The following is a 24,550-nucleotide window of genomic DNA, read 5'->3' as shown; positions in this document are numbered from 1 at the left end:
GGTCCAGCAGTTGCGGCTCGTGGGTTCTGCAGTGCAGGCTCAGCAGCTGTGGTGCATGGACTTAGTTGCTCTGTGGCATGTGCGATCTTCCCAGACCAGGGCTTGAACCCGTGTCCCCTGCATTGGCAGGCAGACTCCCAACCACTGCAGCAGCAGGGAAATCCCCTCATTGTACTTTTGACTTGAATTTCTCTAATAACTAGTGATGTTGAGCATCTTTTCATGTGCCTCTGGCCATCTGTATGTCTTCCTTGGTGAAATGTATATTTAGGTCTGCTGTCCATTTTTTAACTGGATTGTTTGATTTTTTGATATTGAGCTCCATGAGCTGTTTGTATATTTTGGAGATTAATCCTTTGTCTGGTGTTTCATTTGCAAATGTTTTCTCCCATTCTGAGGGTTGTCTTTTTGTCTAGTTTATGGTTTCTTTTGCTGTGCAAAATCTTTTAAGTTTAATTAAGTCCCATTTGTTTTTATTTCCATTACTCTAGAAGGTAGGTCAAAAAAGATCTTGCTATGATTTATGTCAAAGAGTGTTCTTCCTATGTTTTCCTCTAAGAGTTTTATAGTGTCTGGTCTTACATTTAGGTCTTTAATCCGTTTGGGGTTTATTTTTGTGTATGGTATTAGGTAGTGTTCTAATTTCATTCCTTTACATGTAGCTGTCCAGTTTTCCCAGCACCACTTATTGAAGAGGCTGTCTTTTCTCCATTGTATGTTCTTGCCTCCTCTGTCGTAAATTAGGTGACCATATGTGCATTGGTTTATCTCTGGGCATTCTATCCTGTACCATTGATATATATTTCTGTTTTTGTGCCAGTACCATACTGTCTTGATTACTGTAGCTCTGTGGTATAGTTTGAAGTCAGGGAGCCTGATCCCTCCAGCTCCGCTTTTCTTTCTCAAGATTGCTTTGGCTATTCGGGGTCTTTTGTGTTTTCATATGAATTGTAAAATTTTTTTGTTCTAATTCTGTGAAGAATGCCATTGGTAGTTTGATAGGGATTGCATTGAATCTGTAGATTGCTTTGGGCAGTATAGTCATTTTCACAATGTTGATTCTTCCAAACCAAGAACATGGTATATTCCTCCATCTGTTTATGTCATCTTTGATTTCTTTCATCAGTGTTTTATAGTTTTCTGAGTACAAGTCTTTTGCCTCCTTATGCAGGTTTATTCCTAGGTATTTTAATCTTTTTGTTGCAGTGATAAATGGGAGTGTTTCCTTAATTTCTCTTTCTGATTTTTTGTTGTTGGTGTATAGGAATGCCAGAGATTTCTGTGCATTAATTTTGTACCCTGCTACTTTACCAAATTCATTGATTAGTTCTAGTAGTTTTCTGGTGGCATCTATAGGATTATTTATGTATGGTATCATGTCATCGGCACACAGTGAAAGTTTTATCTCTTCTTTTCCAATTTATATTCCTTTTATTTCTTTTTCTTCTCTGATTGCTGTGGCTAGGACTTCCAAAACCATGTTGAATAAGAGTGGCGAGAGTGGGAATCCTTGTCTTGTTCCTTATCTTAGTGGAAATGCTTTCAGTTTTCACCATTGAGTATGATGCTTGCTGTGGTTTATCATATATGGCCTTTATTATGGTGAGGTAGGTCCCCTCTATGCCCATTTTCTGTAGAGTTTTTATCATAAATGGCTGTTGAATTTTGTCAAAAGCTTTTTCTGCATCTATTGAGATGATCATATGGTTTTTATTCCTTAATTTATTAATGTGGTGTATCACATTGATTGATTTGCTTATACTGAAGAATCCTTGCATCCCTGGGATAAATCCCACTTGATTATGGTGTACGATCCTTTTAAAGTGCTGTTGGATTCTGTTTGCTAGTATTTTATTGAGGATTTTTGCATCTATGCTCATCAGTGATATTGGTCTATAATTTTCTTTATTTTGTGATATCTTTTTCTGGTTTTGGTATCAGGGTGATGGTGGCTTTGTAGAATGAATTTGGGAGTGTTTCTCCCTCTGCAATATTTTGGAAGAGTTTGAGAAGGATTGGTGTTAGCTCTTCTCTTGATGTTTGATAGAATTCTTCTGTGAAGCCATCTGGTCCTGGACTTTTTTTTTTGTCGAATATTTTTAATTACGGTTTCAATTTCATTACATGTGATCAATCTGTTTATATTTTCTAATTCTTCCTGGTTCAGTCTTGAAAAATTGTACCTTTCCAAGAATTTGTTCATTTCTGTGTGGTTGTCCATTTTATTGGCATATAGTTGTTTGTAGTAGCCTCTTATAATCCTTTGTATGCCTGCAGTGTCACTTGTGATTTCTGCTTTTCCATTTCTAATTTTATTGATTTGTGTCCTCTCCCTTTTATTCTTGAGTAGTCTGGTTAAGGGTTTATTAATTTTGTTTATCCTCTCAAAGAACCAGCTTTTAGTTTTATTGATCTTTGTTATTGTTTTCTTCATTTCTATTTCATTTATTTCTGTTCTGATCTTTATGATTTCTTTCCTTCTACTAACTTTAAGATTTGTTTGTTCTTCTTTCTCTAGTTGCTTTAGGTGTAAGGTTAGATTGTTTATTTGTGTTTTTCTTGTTTCTTGAGGTAGGATTGTATTGCTATAAACTTTCCTCTTAGAACTGCTTTTGCTGCATCCCATAGGTTTTGGGTCATTGCATTTTTGTTATCATTTGTTTCTAGGTATTTTTTGATTTCCACTTCGAGTTCTTCAGCGATCTCTTGGTTATTTAGTAATGTATTCTTTAGCCTCCATGTATTTGTGCTTTTTACAGTTTTTTTCCTGTAATTTATTTCCAATCTCATAGTGTTGTGGTCAGAAAAGATGCTTGATATGATTTCAATTTTCTTAAATTTACCAAGGCTTGATTTGTGACCCAAGGTGTGATCTATCCTGGAGAATGTTCCATGAGCACTTGAGAAGAAAGTGTATTCTGCTGTTTTTGGATGGAATGTCCTATAAATACCAATTAAGTCCATCTTGTTACTGTATCATTTAAAGCTGTGTTTACTTATTTATTTTCATTTTGGATGATCTGTGCATTGGTGTAAGTGAGGTGTTAAAATCCCTTACTATTATTGAGTTACTGTTGATTTCTCCTTTCATCGTTGTTACTGTTTGCCTTATGTACTGAAGTGCTCCTATGTTGGGTGCATAAACATTTATAATTGTTATATCTTCTTCTTGGATTGATCCTTTGATCATTATGTAGTGTCCCTCCTTATCTCTTGTAACATTCATTATTTTAAAGTCTATTTTATCTGATACAAATATTGCTACTCCAGCTTTCTTTTGATTTCCATTTGCATGGCATATCTTTTTCCATCCTTTCACTTTCAGTGTGTATGTGTCCATAGGTCTGAAGTGGGTCTCTTGTAGACAGCATATAGATGGGTCTTGTTTTTATATGCATTCAGCTGGTCTGTGTCTTTTGTTTGGGCATTTAATCCATTTACATTCAAGGTTATTATTGATATGTATGTTCCTATTACCATTTTCTTAATTGTTTTGTTTTGGGTTTGTTTTTGTGTGCATTTTTCTTTTCTTGTGTTTCCCACCAATGAAGTTTCTCTAGCATTTGTTGTAAAGCTGTTTTGGTGGTGCTGAATTCTCTTAGCTTTCAATTGTCTGAAAAGCTTTTAATTTCTCTGTCGTATCTGAATGAGATCCTTGCTGGATAGAGTAATCTTGGTTGTAGGTTTTTCTCTTTCATCACTTTAAGTATATCCTGCCACTCCCTTCTGGCCTTCAGAGTTTCTGCTGAAAAATCAGCTGATAATCTTATTGGGATTCCTTTGTATGTTATTTTTTGTTTTTCCCTTGTTGCTTTTAATATTTCTTGTGTGTGTTTAATTTTTGTTAGTTTGATTAATATGTGTCTTGGTGTGTTTCTCCTAGGGTTTATCCTGTATGGGACTCTGCACTCCTGGACTTGGGTGACTGTTTCCTTTCCCATGTTAGGGAAGTTTTCCACTATAATGTCTTCAAATATTTTCTCAGTCCCTTTCTTTTTCTCTTCTTCTGGGACCCATATAGTTCAAATGTTGGTGTGTTTAGTGTTGTCCCAGAGGTCTCTAAGATTGTCTTCAATTCTTTTCGTTCTCTTTTCTTTATTCTGCTCCTCTGCAGTTATTTCCACCATTTTGTCTTCCAGCTCACTTATTTGTTCTTCTGCCTCAGTTATTCTGTGATTGATTCCCACTAGTGTATTTTTCATTTCAGTTCCTCTGTTGTTCATCTCTGTTTGTTTGTTCTTTAGTTCTTCTAGATCTTTGTTAAACATTTCTTGTATTTTCTCAATCTGTGCCTCCATTTTTTCCCCGAGATTCTGGATCATCTTTACTATCATTACTCTGAATTCTTTTTCAGGTAGAGTGCCTATTTCCTCTTCAAGTTTTTGGTCTTGTAGGTTTTTACCTAGCTGCTTCATCTGTTACATATTTTTCTGCCATTTCTTTTTTTTTTTTTTTATGAGTAGGATTGTGTTCCTGTCTTACTGGTTGTTTGGCCTGAGGCTTCCAACTCTGGAGTTTGTAGGCTGTTTGGTAGAACTGGGTGTTGGTGCTGAGATTAGGATCTCTGTGAGACCTCACTCCGATGAATATTCCCTAGGGTCTGAGGTTCTCTGTTAGTCCAGTGGCTTAGACTCAGAGCTCCCGCTGTAGGAGCTTTGGCTCAACCCCCGGCTCGTGAACCAAGGTCTGGTTCATTTGGGGGTTCCTCCCATCTCCTTGGGTGTCAGGGTTCCCCACCAGTGGCCAGCAGGTGCCCTAGTTGTAGGGAGACACTAACTCGAGGCAAGGAATTTTAAAAAGCTCTTGTACCCAGAATAGCCAACACAATATTGAAGGAGAAGAACAAAGTTGGAGGACTGGAATTACCTGACTTCAAGAATTACCATAAAGGTACAGTAGTTAAGACAGTGTGGTATTGGTGAAAGAATAGACACACAGATCAATGAAACAGAACAGAAATTCCAGAATAGATACATGTAAGTATAGCCAACTGATCTTTGACCAAGGAGGAAAGGCAATACAATGGGAAAAAAAGATAGTGTTTTCAACAAATGGTACTGGAACAACTGAATATTTATGGGGAAAATAAAGAATGTAGATACAGATCTTACACTTTTCACAAAAATTAACTCAAAATGGATCACAAACCTCAGTGTAAGATGCAGAACTATAAAACTCATAGAGGACAACACAGGAGAAAATCTAGAGGATGTTGGATATGATGATGACTTTTTAGATTTAATATCAAAGGCATGATCTATTGAAAGGAATAATTGATAAGCCTGACTTCATTACAATTAAAAAGTTATACCATATTGATACACTATGACTCAGAAATTTCACTCCTGGATATATAGCCAAAAAAACCAAAAGCAATAATTCTAAAAGGTACATGTACCCCAATGTTCATAGCAGCATTATTTACAATTGCCAAGATATGGAACCATCCTAAGTGTCCATCAACAGATAAATGGATAAAGAAAATATGGTATATATATATATATATATATATATATATATATATATATATATATATATATATATATATATATACACACACACACAATGGAATACTACTCAGCCAAAAATAAAAATGAAAATTTGCCATTTGCAGCAAAATGGATGGATTTGGAGGGCATTATGCTAAGTGAAATAAGTCAGACAGAGAAAGACATATACTGTGTATCACTTATATGTGGAATCTAAAAATACAAAAAACTAGTGAATATAACAAAAGAAGAAGCAAACTTACAGATATAGAGAACAAATTAGTGGCTACCAGTGAAGAGAGGGAAGGTAGGAGGGGCCATGTAGGGGATTAAGAGATACAAACTATTAGGTATAGAAATAGCTTCAGGAATATATTGTACAGCACATGGAATATAGCCAATTTTTATAATTACTGTAAATGGAGTATAATCTTTAAAAATTATGACTCACTATATTGTACACTTTTAACTTATATAATATTGTACAACTATACTTCAATAAAAAATAATTTAAAAAAAACAAAAAAACTTATGCCCTATGAAAGGCATTGTCAGCAGAATGAGAAGTCAAGTCACAGACTGGAGAAAATATTTGCAAAAGACATATCTGGTAAAGGACTCGTCCAATATATACAAATATCTCTTAAAACTCAACAATAAGGAAACAAACAACATAATTTTTAAAAATGGGCAAAAGACCTAACAGATACCTCACCAAAGAGCTATACAGAGGGCAAATAAGAATGTAAGAAGATACTTAACATTATATATTAAGGAACTTCCAATTAAAACATCAATGGGATACCACCACAAACTATTGAATAGCTAAAATCCAAAACATTGATACTACCAAATGCTAGCAAAGATGTGGAGCAACAAGTATTCTCATTCAGTGTTGGTGGGAATGCACAATGGTTCATCCACTTTGGAAGATAGTTTGGCAGTTTCGTACAAAACTAAACATGCTGTAACCATTCGGTCTATAACTGCACTCCTTTGTATTTACCCAAAGCAGTTGAATAATTATATCTACACAGAAATCTGCATGCAGATGTTTATAGCAGCTTTATTCATAATAGCCAAAACTTGAAGGCAAACAAGGTGTTCTTCAGTAGGTGAATGGATGAATAAATTGCAGTATATCCAGACAATAGAATATTATTCAGCACTAAAAAGAAATTAGTTATCGAGCCATGAACAGACATGGAGAAAACCTAAATGCGTGTTACTAAGTGAAAGAAGCCAACCTGAAAATGCTACATACTCTGATTACAACTGTATGACATTCTGGAAAGGGAAAAAGTTTGGAGACAGTAAAAAAAATTAGGCATTTCCAGGGATTAGAGGGTTGGGAGAAATGAATAAGCAGAGCACATAAGATTTTTAGAGTGATGAAACTATTCTGCATGATACATAATGGTGGGTACATGTCATTGTACACTCATCCAAACCTGTAGAATGTACAACACCAAGAGTGAATCCTAATGTAAACTATGGACTTTGGGGGATAATGATTTGTCAGTATGGGTTCACTGATTGTAACAAATGTACTAGTGGTGCAGGATGTTGATCTGGAAGAGGCTATGCATATATTTGTGTGTGAGTATTTGGGAACTCTGCACTTTGAGTCCAATTTTGCTGTGAACCTAAAACTACTCTAAAAAATAAAGTTTATTAAAGAAAAAGCTATAAAAATATGCTTAAGGATTTAAAGAAAATAAGAATACAATGAGAAAAGTAATGAAAGCTACATATAGTACCAAATAGAACTTCTAGAGCTGAAATACATAATACATGAAAAATGTATTTTTGGGTTTAACAGAATACTAAAAACTGAAGAAGATCAGTGAACTCAAAGACAAGCAAGAGGAACATTCCAAACTGGAGTATGGAGATAAACAAGGCCAAAAAAAAAAAAAAAAAATAGCCTCAGTGACCTGTGTCACAAGATCATGTGATTTAATATGCATGTAATTGGAATTGTAGTACTAGAATAAAGAGGAGGAAAAGCAGAAAAATATTTGAAGAGTAGCTAGAAATTTTCCATACTTGAAAAAAATCTTTAAACCAACAATTATAAGAAGCTCAATGAAACCCAAGCAAGATAAACACAATGAAAACCACATTGAGGAACATTATAAGTAATATGTCAAAAAAAGAATGTTAAAAATTGCCAGAAAAAACACGTTACACTTAGGGAAGAAAGCTAATAATGCCCTTATTTCTTAACAGAAGCCAGAAGACAATGCAATGACATTTTTACTGTGCTAAAAAATTCTGTATCTAGAGAAAATATCCTTCAAAAATCAAGGTGAAATAAAAACATGTTCAGACAAACAAAAGCTGAGAGAATTCATTGCTAGCAGACCAGCACTGTAAAAAATGTTAAAGGAAGTTCTTCAGCCTGATGGAAAATAGTAATAGAAACCAGAATCTAAACAAAGAAATGGAGAATGCTAGAATTTGAAAATGTGAGTAAAAGTAAGAGACATTTCTCACCATTTTAAATTTCTTTAAAGATAATTGACAATATAATTCTATATTTTATATGGCAAAGCAAAGGACCTAGAATAACCAAGTCAATTTTGAAACAGAAGAATAAAGTTGAAGGCCTTACCCCACCAGATTACAAGTGACTATAAAGCTACAGTAATCAAGGCAGTGTGGTATTTGTCTAAGGATAGACATATAGATGATTGAAACAGAGTAGTGAGTCCAGAAATAAACACAGACCTATATGGTCAATTGATTTTTAACAAACATGCCAAGGTGATTCAATAGAGAAAGACTGATCTTTTAAAAATGGTGCTGAAACCACATCTTCTTTATCCATTCATCCGATGATGGACACTTAAGTAGAAGATGTGGCACATATATACAATGGAATATTACTCAGCCATAAAAAGAAACGAAACTGAGCTATTTGTAATGAGGTGGATAGACCTAGAGTCTGTCATAGAGAGTGAAGTAAGTCAGAAAGAGAAAGACAAATACCGTATGCTAACACATATATATGGAATTAAAAAAAAATGTCATGAAGAACCTAGGGGTAAAACGGGAATAAAGACACAGACCTACTTGAGAATGGACTTGAGGATATGGGGAGGGGGAAGGGTAAGCTGTGACAAAGCGAAAGAGAGGCATGGACATATATACACTACCGAACGTGGGGTAGATAGATAGTGGGAAGCAGCTGCAGAGCACAGGGAGATCAGCTCGGTGCTTTGTGACCGCCTGGAGGGGTGGGATGGGGAGGGTGGGAGGGAGGGAGATGCAAGAGGGAAGGGATGTGGGAACAGATGTATATGTATGACTGATTCACTTTGTTATAAAGCAGAAACTAATAAAAAATTATATATATATATAGAAAAAAAATGGTGCTGAAACAATTGGATATCCATATGGGCAGAAAAATGAACATCAACCCTCACCTCATATCATATGTATAAATTAACTCAGCATGGGCCATAGATTTAAATGTAAAAATTAAAACTATAAAGTTCTAGAAGAAGGTAAAAGAAAAATTATTTGTGATCTTAGCGTAAGAAAAGATACTTAATACACAAAAATCCCAAGGCATAAAGGAAAAAAATTAATAAGACTTTTGCAATAGTTAAAACACCTGCTCTTTGAATAACACTGTTAGGAAAAAAATGCAAGGCAACAGACTAGAAAAATATGTTTGCAATACATACATCTGACTAAAGACTTAAGTTTTGAATATGTAATGGACATTTACAGCCCAATAAAAAGAAGATAAACAGCCTAATGAAAAAATAGACAAAAGATTGTAAAGCAATTACACTCTAATAAAGATGTTTAAAAAATTAGACAAAAGGTTTGAACAGGAACTTCACCCAACAAATAGACACCTGAAAATGTACTAAACATGGTCATCAAGGAAATGCAAGTTAAAATCAATACACTCGCCAGAATGGCTAAAATTAAAAAGAGTGACAAAACCAAGTGTTAGCAAAAACATGGAGCAGCTTGGGTTTTTCATATATTGCTGTGTGAGTATAAAATTGTACAACCCAGAAGTCTGCTAGGAAGTTTCTTAAAATGTTAAACACAGGTCCATCCAATGACCCAATAATCCTTTTCTGTATATTTACCCAAGAGAAAAAAATATGTCCACAAAAAAGACTTATATAAGAATGCTCATTACAGCTTTATTCATAGTAACCCCAAACTGGAAAAAGCCCAGGTATCCATCAGTAGGTCAATGCTTAAACAAATGCTGGAGCACTACTCAACAATAAAAATGAGTGCACTACTTATATACATAATAACCTTGATGGATTTCAAAAACATTGTTAAGTGAAAGAATTCAGACACAAAAGAATGCATGCCAATGGGCCCATTTTCATGATATGCTATAACCGACAAAACTACTCCAAGGTTTTAGCAATTAAACCAGTGCCTGCCTATGGTAGATTAGGTTTGACTGGAAAGTAGCATGAGGAAACTTTTTCAGTTGATGGATATATTCTGCATCTTGATTGGATTGTTGGTTACATCAGTGTGTATATTTATCAAAACTCATCAAACTGTACAGCTAAAACCTATGCATGTCAATGATTGTAATTTTTTTCACAATTAAAAAATGCTGTGGTATTTATATTATCTGGGATTCATTTAAAGAGTGATATACCACTGTCATTTTTTAACAGCTTTATTGAAGTATAAGTGACAATAAACTGCCAATGCTTAAGGCATACAATTCAAAAGTTTTGATATATCACCACAATCAATGAATATATACAATTATATATAATGATATATATGTATATCTCAAATGTTTTTTTCATGTCTTTTATAATCCTTTCTTCTTGTTCCTCTTTACCCCTCTCCTATCCTTAAGAAGCCACTGATTTGCTTTATATCCTTATGTAGATTAGTAGTTTGCATTTTCTAGAATTTTATATAAATGTTCATTATGTACTCTTTTTTATCTAGCTTCTTTTCCTCAGCAAAATTATTAAAATCAAAATTATTATTTCAGATTCACTCATGTTGTTGCATGTATCAATTTTTCACTCTTTTTTATTACTGACTAGTATTCCATTGTATGAATATCCTATACTATGTTTATCCTTTCACCTGTTGATTGATATTTGTTTCTAGTCTGGGGCCATTACAAATAAAGTTGTTAAAAATATTGTTATACAAGTCTTTGTATGGGCATTTGCATTCATTTTTCTTGGGTCAGTACCTAGGAGTGGAATGGGTGGATCACATGTGAGATACAAATTTAACTTTCTTCTTTTCTCATATATGCTTTCTAAGCAGTGCTTTAGCTGAATCTCATAAGATTTGATATTTTGTATTTTCAGTTCATTAAAATATATTTTAAAATTTCTCTTGAGACTTCGTTGACCCATGTGTTGTTATAAATGTGTTAATATACAAATATTTTGGAATTTTCTAGGTATCTTTCTCTTATTTCTAATTTAATTCCATTGTGGTCTAAAGTCATCTTATGGTCCATCTTAAAGAATGTGCTATGGCACTTGAGAAGAACATATATTCTGGTGTTTTTGAATAGAATGTTCTATAAATGTTGGTTAGGTCAAGTTGGTTGATAGTGATGTTCAGGTCATCTGATTTTCTGCCTACTTGTTCTACCAGTTATTGAGAGAGGAGCCTTGAAATCTCCAATTATGATTGTGTATTTATGTCTCCTTTCAGAGCTATTGGTTTTGATTGTTTATTTGTTTCATGTATTTTGATGTTGTTAGGTACATACACATTTTGGTTTGTTATAATTCTTAGAGAATCAATTGCTGAGTTTGCTAATTTATACAGGCAGAGATCTGAGGAATATAAGTGGAAATGGGTATTAAGGGTATAGTATAATGATGGAAGGAATGTAAAGTCAGATCAGGTCAAAGTTAATATGGTTCCGCTGAGCGGAGATTCTGGGTACAGTGTTGTAGTTTAAGGATTAGAGATGGCTTTAAGAATTTGTTTTTTGGTTGGCTGATAGTGGACCAAAATGTGGCCTTTACTAAGTGGAGCTGAAGTGTCAGAACTGTCTTGGTATACTCTAAAGAAAAGTATCCAAAGGCGTAGGGACGTTCTAATGTTAGAGCGGACTTATCATGATGACCTGCCTGGTCACTCCAGGAGGGTCCAGATAACATACCTTTCACCACAACTGTGAGAAATAAACTTGTGAGGGCGAGCCCCGACATCCTTGAAGAGCTCTGTGGTCACTCTTCTGTAGGTCAGAAGTTATAGTGAGAGCTGCTGCCTCTGAACTGGGGCCTTAAATACAATAAGGGTAATTGGATCCTGAGGGTGAGGGGGCTAAAGGGCAGCATTTAATCGCCAGAGGAAATGTAGGCGTGGTTACCATAATGGGGACAAGGCAGTAATGAGAATAGTCTGACTTGCAGAGACCCAGGGCACTAGCTAGTTGATTATGATGTCCTTAGAAGAGAAATTGGCAGGTGGTGTATTAGTTTGCTAGGACTGCCATAAGAAAATACCACAAACTGAGTGGCTTAAACAACAGAAATTTACTTCCTCACAGTTCTGGGGGCAGGAAGTCCAAGATCCAGGTGCCAGCAGGATTGGTTTCCTCTGAGACCTCTCTCCTTGGCTTGCAGATGGCCACCCTCTTGCTGCCTCTTTGCACGGTCTTTTCTCTCTGTGTGTGCATCCCTTGTCTCTCTTGGTGTGTCTAAATTTCCTCTTCTTATAAGGATACCAATCATATTGGATTGGGACCCACACTAATAGCCTAATTTTACCTTAATCACCTCTTTAAAGCCCTTGTCTCAAAATACTATTACATTCTGAGGTACTACATTCTTAGGGCTTCAATATATGAATTTTGGGGAGAAATGATTCAGCCCATAACAGACAGTCTTCTTGTAAATTCTTAATCTGTGTAAGCAGTAGAGTTCTAGGTCAAGTGTTTCTAACTTGAAACACTAAAAAACAAAGTCACAGCCCCTTAACCTATTCCTATTCTTGAGTCAGTTTATAGAACCAGAAGTTCTTGAATGAAGGGGAGACTGGGTCCCTTTGAGAATGTATCATGCTACACTGCCAAGAATGTATACTGTTAATATTTATCCCAGCTTTCCCCATAGGGATCTATAGCCTTTTACTAGGGTGACTGTGCATTGTGGGTAAGGAAATAATCAGAAATTTCAGGGATTACTGAACAGTGGCTCTGAGTTCACGCTAGCTCTGGGAGACCCAAAACATCATTGGGGTCTACAAGTCAGAGTAAGGACATGTAAAAGTCAGGTGATCTACAGAATTTTAAATCAGGTTCATCTCACAGTGGGTCCATTGAATCATCCTGTGGTTATTTCCCCTGTTCCAGAATGTATACTTGAAACAGAAATATTCAGAAACTGGCAGAATCCCCACATGTTTCTTGACCTGTGGAGTGAGGGCTAATATGGGAGGAAAAGGTGAAGTGGAAGCCACTAGATCTGCCTATGCCTATGAAAATAGCACATCATAGCAATACCACCTTTCTGGAGGGATTTCAGAAATTAATGCTACCACCAAGGACTTGAAATATGCAGGAATGTTGACTCTCACCATTCAACTCATCTGTTTAGCTTACATAGAAAACACACGGATCCTAGAGAAAAACAGTGGATTATTGTAAACTTAACCATGTGGTGACTCCAATTGCAGCTGTTGTTTCAGATAGGGTTTCACTGCCCGAGCAAATTAACACATCTCATGGTACCTAGTGTGTAGCTATTGATACAACAAATGTTTTTATTTTCCCTCAATACCTGTTGGTAAAACCACCAGAAGCTATTTGCTTTCAGCTGGTCAGGTCAGCAGTACACCTTCACGGTTCTGCTTCATGTCATAATTTAGTCTGCAGGGAGCTTTCCCTTCAGCAAGACATCACACTGGTCCATTACATTGATGATATTGTGCTGATTGGACCTAGTGAACAGGAAGTAGACTTAGCTGGTAAGACATTTGCATGTCAGAGGGTGAGAAATAAATCTGACAAAATTTCAGGGGCCTTCCACCTCAGTGAAATTTCCAAGGGTCCAGTGGCATGGAATATGTCAAGATATACCTTCTAAGGTGAAGGATGCATTGTTGCATCTGATTCCCCTTCAACCAAAAATAGAAGAGACACAATGCCTAGTGGACCTCTTTGCATTTTAGAGGCAACATATTCCTCATTTGGATGAGTCCTCTGGTCCATTTACTGAGTGGTCTGAAAAGCCAATAGATTTGAGTGGGGCCTAGAATGACAGAAGATTCTGCAACAGGCTCTGGCAGCTATTCAGGGTACCCAGTCCCTTGGGCCATATGACCCAGCAGATCTAATGATGGCTGAAGTGTCAGTGGTAGATAGAGATGCTCTTTGGGGACTTTGGTAGATTCCTGTAGGTATAGAGCACAATGATCTTCTTTTAATTTGACTTAATTTTAGAACCAGAACCTGAAGACTTTTTAGTAGGTGAAAAACTTGAAGAGGTAGAAGAAGAGGCTAAGAAGGAAGAGGAAGAAGAAATAGAAATAGGTTCAGAACAATCAACAATACCAGCCAATTTGGAACGACTTTGGTCCTTTTCCTGTGACTTAACCAAAGGCCTTAATGTGAGCAGCCTTGCCTGGAATAAAACAAATCCAGTAAGTTATCAAACATTTTAGTAATTCTGTCTCTAGCATTTAAGTGCACTTGTCAAGTACTAATGAAAACTTTTTTTTCTCAGCTATTAGGCAAGGGATTTAAATGGACATAACCCCTAGTTTTAAAATTCCTCTAAAAACAAGTTCATGTTTTTAAAAGGGGAAAATGCAAACAGTTACAAAATGATGTTTTTCTCCTTTAATATGAAAATGTCACCGTTTTTATTTTAGGAGATGTACTTGGGACGTGGCATTCTCTGAATCCATATGAGATATTAAGTGAACAAGAAGATAATATATATTTATTTAGTTAACATGGTACCAAACTCATGTGCCCAAATTTGTATTCTCTTTAAAGTAATCATATTTGGAAGTATATACTTAATCCAGTGACCCTGAACAGGTGCAAAATAATTTTGAGATTCCTTAAAATACTGTTACTACTAATAGCAGTAAATACTTAAACAGCACCTACTATGTACCAGGCACTATTGTAAATGTTTTACTTGTATTATCACAACTCTGCTATTTTCCTCATTATGTTGATGAGGAAACTGAAGCAAAGAAAGGATAAATAACTTGCCCAAAGTTATATAACCAGTAAGTGAAACAATTCAAACCCAGACATCGGGCTCCAGAGTTCTTGCTTTTAACTACTGCACTGCTAAGAATCATCCTGAGGAAAATTAGTTGAATCATCAAGCGGGAGAATGGTATGTTTGCTTGTCAAAAAGAGATGATTATAGAGTAATGAGACTTATTTTTTCCTGAGGTTTATAAACTCGTTCTGAAGACATGATTCTCCACTAGTAATTTCAAAAATCTTTTGTGTAATGGCAGTACCTTTGGAATAAATATTTGGTGTATTTTTAAAACGGTCAAAACTAATTTGTTTAAACTGTCTTGTATTATCCATGTTTTAAGAATTAGCCTTATTATTTTATTGCTACACCTTATAAGGTACTGCGCGCAAACATGATAGTTGTTATGGCTATTAAATGGGTGAATGGAGTCAAAAGGTACAAACTTCCAGTTATAAAATAAGTCATGCTGTAATGTACAGCATGGTGACTATAGTTAATAATACTGCATTGCATATTTGAAAGTTGCTAAGACAGTAGATCTTAAAAGTTCTCATCACAAGAAAAAAATTCTGTAACTATGTATAGTGATGCATATTAACTAGACTTTTTGTGGTGATCATTTCACAATATATACAAATATTGAATCATTATGTTATACACATGAAACTAATATATGTCAATTATACCTCAATAAAAAAATTAATGCTAGAATAAACTAAAAAATCATTTTTGTTGAAACTTAAATTACACAATTCTTAAATTATGTATATTATTTTTGAATAAAATAGAATACTTTTAGTATGGATTTGTCTTTATAAAACTATTTGGGAACATCTTGTAGATAAGTGAAATTTAATAAATCAATAATAACCATGTAATAAGGACAGGTGAATCATTTTAAGAAACTGGATATACTAGCATTTAAACATTATTATTGCTATTGAGAATAAGATTAATTTTGAATGAAGCTAAAAAATATATGACAGATGCCATCTATCATATTTATTAATTCATTCTACAAATATTTATTGAGCATTAACTATGTGCCAGGAACTCTGTTAAAGTGCTGGAGATACAGTAGTAATTTAGTCACACATAGACACTGACCATATAATACTTTCCTATGTGCTTTAATAAAGAAAATAAATAATTCTGTGGGAACATATAAGAGAGGCTTGTGAATGCTACTTAGAGGAAGTGATGCCTATGCTGAGTCTAGAAGAGATGAATAGGAGTTTGTCAATGTCAAGATAAAAAAGGTAGTGGTGAAGAGTATTTTAAGACAGAGGGAATTGTGGAGACACGATGTTGGCTTGAAGGTAGGGTGGTGGCAGGACTGTGTTTGTAATATTTCTGATTACAGAGAAGAGGCAGGGTTTGGTCGATCATTAAACTTTTGTCCATACATACTTATAGAGTTGATCTTGAACAACAAGGGAGTTGGGATGCCAACCCCCCATGCAAATGAAAATCCAAGTATAACTTTTGACTCTCCCAAAACTTAACTACTAATGCCTATAGTAGTTGACTGGAAGCCTTGCCAATAACATAGTCAATTAACACATATCTTGTGTGTGATATGTATTATATACTGTATTCTTACAATAAAGTAAACTAGAGAAAAGAAAATGTTATTAAGGAAATCATCAGAGAAAATACATTTATAGTACTGTATTTATCAATACCGTTAAGCTTATGTCATCTGTTTAACAGATGAATACTCTGTCAGTACCTGCATCAATACTGTCTTACATGATACAAAACACTGTTGATGTTACATGTATTACTAACATCAGACATCAAAAATGAAAATATCATGTGAAAAATAAATTCATATTTATTTACAGGTATAATGATTTATGCATTGATAATGAAGAAGCAGCAACATGATTGCTTTATGGTAGCCTAGTGTAATTGATATAATTGCTTCAGGATAGCCTAGCCTATAAACTAATGAGTGAATTATTATGAAGTTTTTATGACATACAGTATTACAGTCATATTCATAATACAGTATTGGAAACACTGTTACATTAAAAAAAAACCTACTTACCTGTGATGATAGGCTGATATGCAGTTTCTCCAATTATGAGAGAGAGGCATACTGTTATGGTAATATAGTTCTTTGAAAGCAAAGCTATAAAACAGTAAGAAAACTCACATATTATTAATTTTATATTGAATATCACTTATGCCTATATAAGGATAGACTACTATCTACATATATTTTATGCATTCATGACAAATCTTAATTTTTTTGATATTTCTAGGTTATGCAGTTTGTAAAATTTTCAAATTTTCTCAAATCTCTAAAAAATTTTCAATGTATTTATTTAAAAGAATCCACATATAAGTGGACCTGCACAGTTCAAACCTGTGTTGTTCAAGGGTCATCTGTATAAGCACTTCTGGAAATGACCTGATGTATTAATCAGCTCGAGCTGCCATAAGAAAATACCATAGACTGGATGGCTTATACAACAGAAATTTATTTCTTACAGTTCTGGAGGCTGGGAAGCCCAGGATAAAGGTGCCAGATGAATTTGGTTCCTGGGGAAGGCTTTCTTCCTGGCTTGGCTGTATCCTTGCATGGTGGAGAGAAAGAGCTCTTGTGTCTCTTCCTCTTTTTGTAAGGAACCCAATCCTATCAGATTAGGACCCCACCCTTATGATTTCATTTAACCTTAATTATCTCCTAAGTGCCCTATTTCCAAATATAATCACATGTTATTAGGTGTTAGGACTTCAGAATATCACTTTTAGGGGAGGAGGCACAATTCAGTACATGGCACCTCCCTTTAAAAATAAATGTCTTTTATTTTAAATTTGAAATTATTAGGTCATTATTAAAAACCCATAAGACACTATAATGCAATAATACAATTTTTGAAGATTATCTCAATATGTAAAATAGCTTGTCAGCAATTGGTTTTTTTGAGTGTTTATTCTTCAGCCTAAAAATGTGATTATTTTTACTATTATTTTGCTTATGAAGATGGAAATGTAGAGTGAAAATAATTGGTATATTGGTATTTTTTAACCTCAATTGAAATTTCATCACTATTTTAACACAGTTCATTAATATGCATCTTTATACATTTGCTGATATTTTTATGCTGTCTTCTCTTATTTTTAATTTTTCTGTTTTTTAGGACCTTTTGGCTGTTGGCTATGGGCACTTTGGATTTAAGGAGCAAAAAAGAGGATTGGCTTGCTGCTGGTCAATAAAGAATCCCATGGTAACTAAAACAGGAATAAGACCTATTTTTATTTAATTAAATGTTCACATAATTCTCATAAAGTAGTTAGTTTTATGTGATCATTAAACAAACTCAAGAAAGTTTTACCAAGCAAGACTTTACTTTCTTTGGTTTAACTCTATAACAATAAAACAATTAAAATTTGTTCTTACACTTTATAGGATAAGGTAAATTCATTTAATAAATATTTATTGAACATCTACTATATGCTGTGAGATATGATGATCTAGGGCTGAACCATTATTGTTTATCACTGCCTGTTATAAAGAAGAATATATTTGCAAATAAAAATTCTTTAAAAATTAAGTTTCATTTACTACTGGGTTTCTCAATATATAAATAACTCCTTATCACTTTATAAAATATATTTCTGCTATCCTCGATAGATAGAAAATAGATTAATATAATTCTCTTACTGCCATGAATTTTTCAAAGAGAATGAACAAGAATCAGTTATGTTTTTTGTTAAACAGCCCTAGTCAACCTGTTACTTTACAGCTTTAGTTCTTGTTTTGTGTGTGTGTGTGTGTGTGTGTGTGTGGTACGCGGGCCTCTCACTGTTGTGGCCTCTCCCGTTGCAGAGCACAGGCTCTGGACGCGCAGGCTCAGCGGCCATGGCTCACGGGCCCAGCTGCTCCGCGGCATGTGGGATCTTCCCGGACTGGGGCATGAACCCGTGTCCCCTGCATCGGCAGGCTGACTCTCAACCACTGTGCCACCAGGGAAGCCCTACAGCTTTAGTTTTAAGTCACAACTGAAACGTAAAGTGGAAAACTTAGAAAAGAATCAGAAAAGCATATAAAAATGATGAGTTTTTATAAATAATCCCCCATCTGTTAGGAAGCTGGGTGTATATAGCCTAAAAGAAAGGAAGAAGCAATTTTAAACGTGTGGAAGGGTTGATGCAGAATTCATCATCAGCAGGTTATCTTCTTTTCCATGTAGGTTGTTAGAAACCAGAAAGGAGTTGGATTAGGCATTAAAACAAAACAAAACAATAAAACTCTTGACAGAGTTGTAGAAACGAGTAACTTAGAGAGTTTTGGAGCTTCCTCTGTCCTTGTTTAGAATGATTAGTTAATACAAGCATCTGAAACAGATACAGGAGGATAGGAATATATGCAGGATAATTTATTTGGTGTCCATTATTTGTATCTTTAAGACGGTGACTTGTGATGATCATACAAATCCTGCTGGAGGATTACCCAAAATGATAATTACTGTAGAAACTACGTGCTGTATTTCTTAAAACTACTGAGCTCTGAGGATTCATCAAAATAAAGGAAATGGCCAATTGAAGTTTTATTCTCATGTATACAGGAACTTAGGAAGAAATGAGTAACTGAATGCAGACTAACTCTCCTCATATCCCCACTGCCACCAGCCTAGTCTTCAGCCACAATCATACCCACCTTACTGTGGTCTACAAAACCAAGGTTAAAATGTAATATAATTTTTTTTTTTAATTCAGTGGCCAGAACGTACTTATCAGAGTCCATATGGCGTTACTGCTGTGGATTTTTCTATTGGAGCACCTAACCTTTTGGCAGTTGGCTATCACAATGGCACTATTGCAATTTATAATGTACAGAGCAACAGTAACATTCCAGTTCTGGATAGTAGGTGAGAATCCCAAGAATTAGATAAGCATAAAACATGTGCTTTTTTTAGGGAGAAGGAAAAAATTAATGTTATTTACTTTTGAGTGAATGTTTATATTGTTATTGAGAGTAATACCATTATCTTTCAAGCATTTAATAATTCCTCATAATGTCTCTCCAGCTGGAATGCTCTGCTCTAATATCTCCTTATCATCCCTCTGCCTCTTCACCAACAAACTTCCTTTGGCTTGACGGTTTATTCTTTTCAAAAATTTTAAATATCTCCAGGTTTATTGAGGTATAATTGACAAATAAAAATTGTATATATTTAGATTGTATGACATAATTTTTAAAGGCATACAGTGTGGTGATTTAATATATGTATACATTGTGAAATGATTACCACAGTCAAATTAATTAACACAACCATAACCTCACATAATTACCATTTTATATGTGAGTGGTGAGGACACTTATGATCTACTCTCTTAGCAAATTTCAAGTATGCAATACAGTATTATTAACTGTAATCACCATGCTGTACATTAGATTTCCAGAACTTATTCACCTTATAAATTAAAGTTGTATCCTTTATTGCTTCCGTGTCACCTCTTCCAGGAAACCTGCCCATTCTTTTGTGCCTCTGATACATGCCTTTATTGTAGCCTTTATTGTGCTTTGTATAAATTATTTACATATATATCTCCCTGAGGAGGCTGTAAGCTCTGAGGGCAAGGATTATGTCTTCCTTACCTTTGTATCCTCAGTATGTCACATAATATCAGGCATATAACAGGATTATAGTAAGTGTTTGATTAAGAATGAATGAATGAGACATATTGAGAAAATAAAATGTTAAAGATATTGAAAGATATCTTAGGTTTTTATAATAAACCAGATACCAGTGGAGCAAAATGAGGCAGTATATTTATATTAGTGTTTGAATAACTTCACAATAACTGGAAATAGGCATTAAAGCAGGTGTTCTTTAGCTTAATTTTGAAATTATTTACATAGTTTTGTAAGCATGAGCCTTTGTGCTTGTTTCTGGGAAGAGGGTCCATAACTTTTACCAAATAATCAAAGATATATAGACTTTAAAAAATTCAGAACTACTGATTTGGAGAGTTTGCATAAAAAATCAAGGGAGTCAGTACTAGGAACAAAGCAACCCATTAATCTGATAGGAAAGAAGCCAGTAATCTGAGAAGTGATTATAATTCATCATAAAACTTCTAAATCTCAGCCCTAGAGAGAATCAAGCCAGTGGGCAATCCTGAGACATAGGAAGAAGGGTGAGGTAACTATTTACTTGAATAAGACTTAAATGACTTATTCATTTAAGCTATGAAAAATATCCTTATAAAGATGGAGATAATTATATTCAATGTGTCTAAAATAAATTAAATTTACACAACTAGGAAAAAGTAAATGAATAGAGTAAGAGAAGTAGATTCTAAAAAGAAAGAAAATGTTTGCTTTTGTATCCCTTATATGATAGCTAATATAACTAAAGGCAATAAAATTTTCCTTTTGTAAGAAATGAGAAAAACACCAGTGAATATTAGCAAAGTGATTTTTTTTCCTGCTTTTCAAAATATTTAAAGTAAAAGTACAGTTTTGAACAGTAAAAGCATCATTCCATGAGTAGGTCATGATGCTCTAGGGAGCTGTCCTTATCACTTATACTCCAAGTCGCTTATACTCCAAGAATTTTTAAATTATTATAACTATTTTATATTTCATGCTTTTCCCTGTTTTAGCGAATCACCTCAAAAACATTTGGGACCTGTATGGCAACTACAGTGGATAGAACAAGATCGAGGGACAGCAGCTGATGACAAAAGAGAAATACTAGTTTCTATATCAGCAGATGGAAGGATCTCCAAATGGGTTATACGGAAAGGACTGGACTGTCATGGTAAAAATAAATAAATACACACACAAACACCAAATTATCTTTTTCTTGTTATGTGCTGAATTAAAAATTCCTAGTGAGCTATGTATAAGAGGTGACAAATTTAGGTTTGGCTAAATAAGAAAAAAAACTGGGCTTGGTCATTGTTTTTCTAAGCATCTAGCTCTGGTATTTGCTAATTTTAACCTAATGACCTGCAAAGGATGGCAGAAATCATATTATTTGCAGAAGGGACATATTATATCTACATTATTGTTTCCTGTGGTAAATAACATATGTATTTTTTCTTTAAATAAAGATTTGATGCATTTGAAGAGAACTACTGCTAGCAGCAGCAAAAAGGGAGGGGAAAAAGGAAAGAAAGGTGAAGCTTTGATATCTCGACAGGCTCCTGGAATGTGTTTTGCGTTTCACCCCAAGGTAAATTATTTCAATCTGTTATTTACTATTGCATATAACAACTGCTGATAATTGAAGTGTATTAAGATATAAATCAAGACAAAATGTCAACATGTTAATAAATATTGTGCCTTGTAAATAAAAAAATAACACACATAGGTATCATAGGTGTCAGCGTAAGGTAGAATGGCACATTCCAGTTGGCTGTCCTTTTTCTGCTTTCTGGCGGAAAGGTCTGTATTTCTGAGCAACTGTGGAACTATCTTTACAGCTCCATGTTTAACTTGAATGCCCCTCCTTGCCCCTCTTTGGTGCTCTGCTGCTCTATCATACTTACAGAAACCAAATCCACTAGATAGTCCTCCATATCTCAATGTGAGTGGTGACTCATGATTCTGGGGATCAGGAAGACCACTTAAGATCATGTTTATCAAGACCAAAGTCAAGTCAGAGCACTCTTAGTAAAGTTCTACTTTTCTAATTCTTTTTATCCAGAGGTCCTTTGGAATCAGAAATTCAGCCACTATGACAGACTTGCAAAAAAACATATCCTGTATGTTTTCTGTGATATGTAATATGATTACCTCTTTAGTGACACCATCATCCACCTACTTATGCAAGCCAAAACTTGAGCTCTTACTCTATTCTACCCTATTACCCAAATGATATTTAAGTAAGATTGTCCCACTCCTTCTAGTCCAAGCCTACTACTGCTAATGTGGTTCAGGCCTTTATTACATTTCACTTATACTACTGCAGTCATAGTCTAACTGCCTTCATTCTCAAATTCCTGTAATCTACTTTTCACCTTGACTCCAGAGCAGTGGTTCTCAATGTGGGCAGGGAGGGGAGTAGTTTCCCATCAGGGACATTTCACAATGTCTTGAGATATTTTTGGTTGTTGCAGCTGTGGGAGATGGGATGTGGGGAGGAACGCTATTGGCATCTAGTAGGCAGAGGTCTGGGATGCCACTAAATACACTACAATGCACAAGACAACCACTGTCCTTCTCTGACCCAAACAAAGAACTAGCTGGCCTAAAACATCAGTAGTGCTCCTTTGATTTCTTATTTGATTGATGGGTTATTTAGAAGCATGTAATTTAGTTTCTAAATATTTGGGGCTTTTCCAAGGATATTGCTGTTGATTTCTAATTCAATCCTATCATGATCAAAGAACAAACTTTTTGTAAATGGAACCTTTTTGAATTTATTGAAATTTGTTTTAAAGCCCAGAATGTGATTTTTACTTGTAAATGTTCCCTATGCACTTGAGAAAAGTGTATATTCTGCTACTGTTGGGTGGAATGTTCTGTGGATGTCAATCAGTTTAAGTGGGTTGATGGTGTTGTTCAAATTTACTATATCCTTGCTGATTTTCTGCCGATTTCTTCCATCAGTCATTGAGAGAAAGAGATTGAAGTCTCTGACAATAATTGTGAATTTTTCTTTTTTTCCTTGAAATTCTATCAGTTTTTGCTTTATGTATCTTGAAGCTTTGTTTTAAGTGCATAAGTGTTTAGGATTGTCATGTTCTCTTGATTAATCAACTCCCTTATCATTATAAAATGGCCTTATTTATAACTGGTAACATTCTTTTCTCTGAAATCTATTTAGTCTGATATTAATGTAGCTACTCCAGCTTTCTTTTAACTAGTATTAGCATGGTTTATCATTTCCCGTCCTTTACATTTAACCTATTCGTGTCTTTATATTTGGTATGTTTCTTTTAGGCAGCATATAATTGTCTTGCTTTTTCATCCAATCTTACAATCTCAGCCTCTTAATTGTGATGTTTACACCATTTAATTTATTTATTTACTTAAAAAATTTTTAATGTCTTTATTGGAGTATAATTGCTTTACAATGGTGTGTTACTTTCTGCTTTATAATAAAGTGAACCAGTTATACATATACAGATATCCCCATATCTCTTCTGTCTTTCATCTCCCTCCCTCCCACCCTCCCTATCCCACCCCTCTAGGTGGTCACAAAGCACCTAGCTGATCTCATTATGCTATGCGGCTGCTTCCCACTAGCTGTCTATTTTACATCTGGTAGTGTATATATGTCCATGTCACTCTCTCACTTTGTCCCAGCTTACCCTTCCACCTCGCCATATCCTCAAGTCCATTCTCCAGTAGGTCTGCATCTTTATTGCCATCTTGCCTCTAGGTTCTTCATGACCTTTCTTTCTTTTTTTTTAGATTCCATATATATGTGTTAGCATATGGCATTTGTTTTCCTCTTTCTGACTTACTTCACTCTATAAGACAGACTCTAGGTTCATCCACCTCACTACAAATAACTCAATTTCATTTCTTTTTTATGACTGAGTAATATTCCATTGTATATATGTGCCACATCTTCTTTATCCATTCATCTGTTGATGGACAATTAGGTTGCTTCCATGTCCTAGCTATTGTAAATAGAGCTGAAATGAATATTGTGGTACATGACTCTTTTTAAATTATGGTTTTCTCAGGGTATATGCCCAGTAGTGGGATTGCTGGGTCATATGATAGTTCTCTTTCTAGTTTTTTAAGGAACCTCCATACTGTTCTCCATAGTGGCTGTATGAATTTACATTCCCACCAACAGTGCAAGAGGGTTCCCTTTTCTCTACACCCTCTCCAGCATTTATTGTTTGTAGATTTTTTGATGATGG

At 34.8% G+C, this 24,550-nt stretch overlaps 1 protein-coding gene across 1 annotated transcript in view; it reads left to right on the top strand.

Moving 5' to 3' along the window:
- DNAI4 (dynein axonemal intermediate chain 4) overlaps positions 1-17,979 on the top strand; it is a 107,505-nt gene extending 89,526 nt beyond the window's left edge. The window contains 2 exon segments of the mRNA XM_060089934.1: positions 13,921-14,120; positions 17,857-17,979. Coding sequence (XP_059945917.1) covers positions 13,921-14,120; positions 17,857-17,979 — 323 coding nt within the window.
- The last annotated feature ends 6,571 nt before the right edge of the window (positions 17,980-24,550 follow it).

This window comes from Mesoplodon densirostris, chromosome 2, assembly GCF_025265405.1.
Source record: "Mesoplodon densirostris isolate mMesDen1 chromosome 2, mMesDen1 primary haplotype, whole genome shotgun sequence".
In the NCBI taxonomy this organism is placed as follows: Eukaryota; Metazoa; Chordata; class Mammalia; order Artiodactyla; family Ziphiidae; genus Mesoplodon; species Mesoplodon densirostris.
Note: the sequence above shows the minus strand (reverse complement) of the source record. Positions and strands in the feature narration are given on the sequence as shown.